The 6,758-nt window shown below is 35.6% G+C and overlaps 1 protein-coding gene across 1 annotated transcript in view; it reads right to left on the reverse strand.

Annotated features, from left to right (window-relative positions):
- Positions 1 to 3,178: 3,178 nt before the first annotated feature.
- c10h3orf38 (chromosome 10 C3orf38 homolog) overlaps positions 3,179 to 6,758 on the reverse strand; it is a 4,646-nt gene continuing 1,066 nt past the window's right edge. Inside the window, exons 2-4 of the mRNA XM_059342251.1 lie at positions 6,509 to 6,684; positions 4,986 to 5,209; positions 3,179 to 4,005 (exon numbers count right to left, since the gene is read on the reverse strand). Of these exons, the coding sequence (XP_059198234.1) occupies positions 3,642 to 4,005; positions 4,986 to 5,209; positions 6,509 to 6,684 (764 nt within the window). The 3' untranslated portion in view covers positions 3,179 to 3,641. The remainder of the gene's footprint in view (positions 4,006 to 4,985; positions 5,210 to 6,508; positions 6,685 to 6,758) is intronic.

Genomic DNA, 6,758 nt, shown 5'->3' on the forward strand with positions numbered 1-6,758 from the left:
ATGCTTCACAGAAGGAGGTGAGGTCCTGGGATGGCTGTCCGAAACAGAAGGAGCTGCAGGATTGTTTCCAATCAGTCAGAGGACATCAACTGGATCAAAAACTTGGCTTCATGAGTGACTTTCTTGTTCCTCTCCTTCTGGAATACAACAAAAAATTAGCTGCCAAATTTGGCCAAAACAGGTGTATGTTAACCAATTGTACAACATTTAAATTAGCTGCTAATTTTCTCCCAAACAAGTCTGTTAACCACACTACAAAAAAAAGCCAACTTGTATTTTTTGCCTCAAACAGTGATTTAAGTTGGTAAAACTTGGAAATATAAATTATTGACATTTAGGGCAATAATGTAAGTTAACACAACAAAGGAAGCCAGTTGTCTGCTCAAAAACAAGTTGGTGAGTTGTTGTTACTTATATCTTTAAGTTGGGGTTCACAACAAGGGACAATAGTTCTGATAACTCTTATTTCTTTGTTGTGAAATGCGGAAAAGCTGTGAAATTCTGTCATTAGCGAAAGCTAGCAGCTAACTGATGCTAGCGGCTAACCGATGCTAGCGGCGCTGCTTGTTACAGCTACAATAGTAGCCATTAGCGTATCAATGCTAACTCAAAATTGTGGTCGCAACATTAGTTGACATTTCATAGCAGCGTTACAGTTACAAGTTCCAAAATCTGAATTCAGAGTTGAGCAAACTCAAAAACAAAACTTAGAATATTTAGTTTAATTGGCCAACTTAAAATTTTATCGAAATTTGTTGCCTTGAAATTTTGAGTTCACCCAACTTTTTTTTTGTAGTGCAGTTGTACAATATTAACATTGGCTGCTAATTTGGCCAGAACCAGTCTATGTTAACCAGTTTTATAATATTAATATTAGCTGCTAATTTGGCCAGAATCAGTCTATGTTAACCAGTTTTATAATATTAATATTAGCTGCTAATTTGGCCCAAACAAGTCAATATTAACCAGTTTTACAACATTATAATTAGCTGCGAAGTTTGCCAAACACAAAGGCAAAAATGGAGGGATAATGACTGTCAGCTGTGTTAGCTGCTAATGCTAATCTTCCAGGACTCATGGCATGCTGGAGGATCCTGACCAGCTCAAACAACTTTCCTCTTACATTCAACACATAAGAGCACTGGAGAAGCTTAATGTTTCATATATTGAAGTAAAAGATTTAAACTTACCCATTTAGTTAAAGCAGGAATGAAGAAGTCAGTGCAACTTCAAACAATGATGGTGCAGCCAAAGAGGTGGAACAGGTGGGCAGCACAGGTAGCCACGCCCAGAAACACACCCTTCAGTCATGGTGTTGGAGGTTTTTCATTTTTATTTCAAACTTGTGGTGAACCATATCTGAAAGAATGGATCATAACATCCACTCTGATATATGACATCTGTATGATATCTCCTTCCAGCAAAGAGTTATTAGGGAATATTAGTAGTATTAGTAGTACCCATGATGCTTTGCAGCCGCTGGAGCTTCCAATCCCACTAATTAGGAACGTTTTGGGAAATTTACCTGCATGAATCCCCCTTCCACTCTCTATCTCTGTCACGACCTCATAAAGGAGAAAAATGTCTTCAATTACTTGTGAGGATCAGAAACATTGACTTTCCAAAGCGGCTCAAAAGACACACAAGGACCAAAAAAAGACAAAATATGACCAAAAAACAAAAAGATACAAGATGACCAAAAAAGCCATAAAAAGACACACAAGGATCAAATAAAGACACAATATGATCAAAAAAACATAAAAAGATACAAGATGACGAAAAAAAAAGACATAATAAGACACAAAATGACCAAAAAAGACATACAGGGACAAAAAAAGGCATAAAAAGACACAAAAGGACCAAAAAAGACATAAAAAAGATACAAGATGGCACAAAAAAGGCATAAAAAGACACAAAAGGACAAAAAAAAGACACAAAAACCACACAAAATGACCAAAGAAAGAAATAAAAAGAAACAAAATTACAAAAAAGATTTTAAAAAAGCCACAAAAAGACCAAAAAAAGACTATCGCACTAATAAGGAAAGTTGGAAAGTAGAGAAACAATAAAATAACTAACTAACTAACTAACCAAATAACTAAATAAATAAATAACTACTCATCCCATTAAAGCAGAAATCTCAGCTGTTCAAAATCATTTTTTTATTGTCATATGAACACACAATATCTCTTGTTGCCAAGTATCGACCTACTTGTAAATAAAGAGCACAAGTGTTAATATAATCTTTATATTTGATATGATACATATTTACAAAATCCCATCCATCCATGTCCATACATCGACATTTAACTGAAGCGAGGCACAGAGTGAAAAGTTAAAGTATATTTGAAGCCAAAATGAGACGAAACAGAAACCAGAAGAACCTTTTTCTTAAACTTTCTAGTGTTTTCTGTGAATGATAAACCCAGTAGACTGAGGTCAGTTAGTCCATCTACCTGTTGATAAATCCTGACACGACTCTAAACATTATCTAGAGACGCTTTGTGGCAGCACAAGTTGCCAGATCTGGATCTCTGAAAACAAGTAGCAGGGTCAACATCTTTGGTCCAGTTAGAAGAGTGAAGAACCCTCAAACCTTCTCTGTGTCAATAATAATAATAATAATAATAAAAAATAAAGATCATCATCAGCTGTCTTTTTTTGGGTCATTTTGTGTCTTTTTCTAATAATTTTTTGTAATTTTGTGTATTTTTTTTAGGTCATTTTCTTTTTTTTGTCATTTCGTGTCTTTATTGAGTAATTTAGTTTTTTCTGTCATTTCTTGTCTTTTTTTTTAGTAATTTTGTGTCTTTTTTTTGTCATTTCGTGTCTTTTTTAAGTAATTTAGTTTTATCTGTCATTTTGTGCCTTTTTTTCGAAATTTGGTGTCTTTTTTTGGTCATTTTGTCTTTTTTTTTTGTCATTTTGTGTCTTTTTTTGGTCATTTTCATACTGTCTCCAGCAGCCTCCAGGTAATTTCAGTTTGAGACCCCTGATTTATGTGATATGTAAACAGATTTCCTTTTGTGTGTGTTTGTGTTTTTGTGATGTGCTTTATGTGAACATGTGACATTCTCTTGTGTCCAAAACAAAATTATCATAAGGGAAAAAATAAACTAACTAACTAAATAAATACATAAATAAATAAATAACTCCTCATCCCATGAAAGCAGCAATCTCAGTTGTTCAAAATCAATTTATTGACGCTATCATGTCATATAAACAAACAACATTTCTTTCTGCCAAGTATCGACCTACTTGTAAATAAAGAGCACAAGTGTTAATATAATCTTTATATTTGATATCATACATATTTACAAAATCCCATCCATCCATGTCCATACATTGACATTTAACTGAAGCGAGGCACAGAGTGAAAAATAAGGTAAAGTATATTTGAAGCCAAAATGAGACGAAACAGAAACCAGAAGAAGCTTTTTCTGAAGCTTTCTAGTGTTTTATGTCAATGTCACGACTCTAAACATTATCTAGAGACGCTTTGTGGCAGCACAAGTTGCCAGATCTGGATCTCTGAAAACAAGTAGCAGGGTCAACATCTTTGGTCCAGTTAGAAGAGTGAAGAACCCTCAAACCTTCTCTGTGTCAATAATAATAACAATAATAAAAAATAAAGACCCTGATCAGCTGCAGAGGAGCTGGAGTTCACTAGAGTTGTATGTGAGGGCCGGGGCGGAGGTCTCGGCCCCCCCCAGGGCCTCCTGGCCCCGGATCTTCAGGTTCACAGACTTGATCTTCCAGCTGTGGTTCTCCAGCGGGGAGCGGATCAGGCCGAAGACGTTCTCGAAGATGCCGAGGCAGGCCTGGTTCCTGTGGATGGTCCCGGCCACGGCCACCAGGACCAGGCCGTGGGGGGACGCCAGGGTCTTCAGGCCCCGGGGCTCCAGGTTCGGACTCAGGAGGAGCTGCTCGTCTCGGGTCAGAGCCACCAGACGGAGACTCACCAGCTCCGCTCCCAGAAACTCCTCCATCTGCTCGCTGCCCGTCCTGACAACAAAACACACGGCTTGGTTTTATTTTTTCAAATTTCAAATTAACAATTGTAAACAAGTCAGTTTTAACTCAGTTTTTGGCTATTTAAGTCCATTTCTGAATCCTTTCCATCACTTAAAAATGTTTAAATGCCATGTTGGTATATTTTTCACCTATATGACCTGATAATAATAATTGATTTTTTATTCTGACTTACTGGATCAACATTTAGAACCAAAAAGAAACAAAGAAAAAAATGTGATCTTGTGATTGTGTGTGATCCTGTCATCAACTCATCATTTTTGTGTCTTTTTTTGTTATTTTGTGTCTTCTTCTGTGTATTTTTTTGGTCATTTTGTCTTCTCATTTTGTGTCTTTTTGGTCATTTTGTGTTTATTTTTTGTCATTTTGTTTTTATTTTTGGTCATTTTGTGTCTTTTTTTAGTAATTTTGTGTTTTGTTTTAGTCATTTTGTGTATTTTTTTTTTTTTCTTAGCAATTTTGTGTATTTTTTTAGTAATTTTGTGTTTATTTTTTTTTTTTTTTAGCAATTTTGTGTCTTTTTTTTTTAAGTAATTTTGTGTTTTGTTTTAGTCATTTTGTGTATTTTTTTTAGTCATTTTGTGTATTTTTTTAGTAATTTTGTGGGTTTTTTTTTTTAGTAATTCTGTGTCTTTTTCTTTGTAATTTTGTCTTTTTTTAGTCATTTTGTGTTTTGTTTTAGTCATTTTGTGTATTTTTTTTTTTTTTTTAGCAATTTTGTGTCTTTTTTTTAGTAATTTTGTGGGTTGTTTTTTTTTTTTTTTAGCAATTTTGTGTCTTTTTTTAGTCATTTTGTGTCTTGTTTTAATCATTTTGTGTATTTTTTTTTTTTCTTAGCAATTTTGTGTCTTTTTTTAGTCATTTTGTGTCTTTTTTTTAGTCATTTTGTGTCTTTTTTTAGTCATTTTGTGTCTTTTTTTAGTCCTTTCGTCCAACATAAAAAGTGATGTTACCTGGTGAGGAGGCGGAGCTTGACGTCTGGCCAGAAGTGCTGTGGTCCCCAGTCCTGAGGCGGCTGGCCCAGAGACGGGTTGTGACTGTTCAGCAGCTGGAAGAACCACTGACAGAACTGCTGACCCAGAACCGACGGGTCGAAGTCCGAGGAACCCGTCTCTGAGGTCTGACTCAGTCTGGTTTCACCTGGACCTCCTGGGAGCTTCTCCTCCTCCACCAGGACCTGAAGGAAACAACGTTATTAGTCGTGTTGGGACAATGGAGCCTTGTGAAGCATTTCCTTTATTTATTCACCCCACTAGGTGGAGCTCTTGGCTTAAAAAAGGCTTCAGCAGTGGTGATACAGTGATTTCAGCCCTTTGCCATTGGCAGATCATTTTGCTATTTTTAAGCAAAACACACCTAAATTTTGTACTTTTTTTTCTTCTTTTGGAGAGGTGGCTTTTTGCAGTGTGGGCTCCGTAAATAAAGAAAATGCTTCACGATTAATAACACGCTTATTCTTGGATTACTTTTTAGTAGACATGTTCTAATAACTCACACTGTAAACCGGTATTACCACCTTACCCACTGGTGGAAAGTAACTTTTACTCGAGTACAGTACTTAAGTACAATTTTGAGGTATTCATTTCATGTAACTTTATACTTTTACTTCACTACATTTAGCTGAGAGCTTTAGTTACTTTTCAGGTCGAGATTTAACAAATAAAAAATATGATCAATTTAAAGTGATTAGACATTTTTTCAATTAAATCATATAACAGTATATTAAGTAATTAAATGAGCTCTGTCTTTACAAAATTAAAACACTGCTTACATAGAAACATCAATACAAGTAATGTCATAATATATTAAGAATATATATAATATATACAATTTATTGCCTTAACCTGTTTTTACTCTGTACACCTGAAGTTCCCACATGAGGGATCAATAAAGGAATATCTTATCTTATCTTCTAAAAAATCTGAGTGGTTCATTCTGCATAACGAGTCCTTTTACTTTTGATACTTTAAGTACATTTTGATGCTGATACTTTTGTACTTTTACTTCCGTAAGTTCTGAATGCAGGACTTTTACTGTAGTGGAGTCATTTCACAGTGTGTATTAGTACTTTTACTGCAGTAAAGGAGCTGAATACTTCTTCCACCACTGGTTAGCTGGTATTAAACTAAGGGGGACTCTTTTAAATCTCTTCTTAAAATATACTTTTATCGGAGAGTCTTTCCTGATTTTACCTGAACTTTATCTTCCCTTGAACTGTCTTTTAATTGCACAGAACTGTGTCATTCTCTAACATTATTTGTATCTGTTGTTTCATGTCTGTTTTTAACTTGTCTTAGTGAAGCACTTTGCAACATGCGTTTTGAAAAGTGCTCTATAAATAAAATTATTATTACCACCTTACCTAAACTTTAACTCCATATATTGTAAAACATACATGGAGGTACAATCAAACACACATTGTAAACATATCAGGGTTGGTTCCTCCTGACCTCTGACCTCTGACCTCTGACCCTACCTTCCCAGAGGACCAGAGCTCCAGCGTCCTCTTGGCCAGCTGGTGTTTCTCGCTGTTTGGAGGCATGGCCACGCCCTCTTTAGCCAGATATCTAAAGATCAGCTCACGATAAACCTTCTTCCTCTTCAGGAGCTCCTCCGCACTTCTAGTGAAGGACAGGATCGTTTCCATCGCCTCTACACAAACACAGGGACACATGATAAACAAGATAAACAAGAACACAGGAACACAAGATAAACATGAACACATG

The sequence above is a fragment of the Centropristis striata genome, chromosome 10, assembly GCF_030273125.1.
Source record: "Centropristis striata isolate RG_2023a ecotype Rhode Island chromosome 10, C.striata_1.0, whole genome shotgun sequence".
NCBI classification, from domain to species: domain Eukaryota; kingdom Metazoa; phylum Chordata; class Actinopteri; order Perciformes; family Serranidae; genus Centropristis; species Centropristis striata.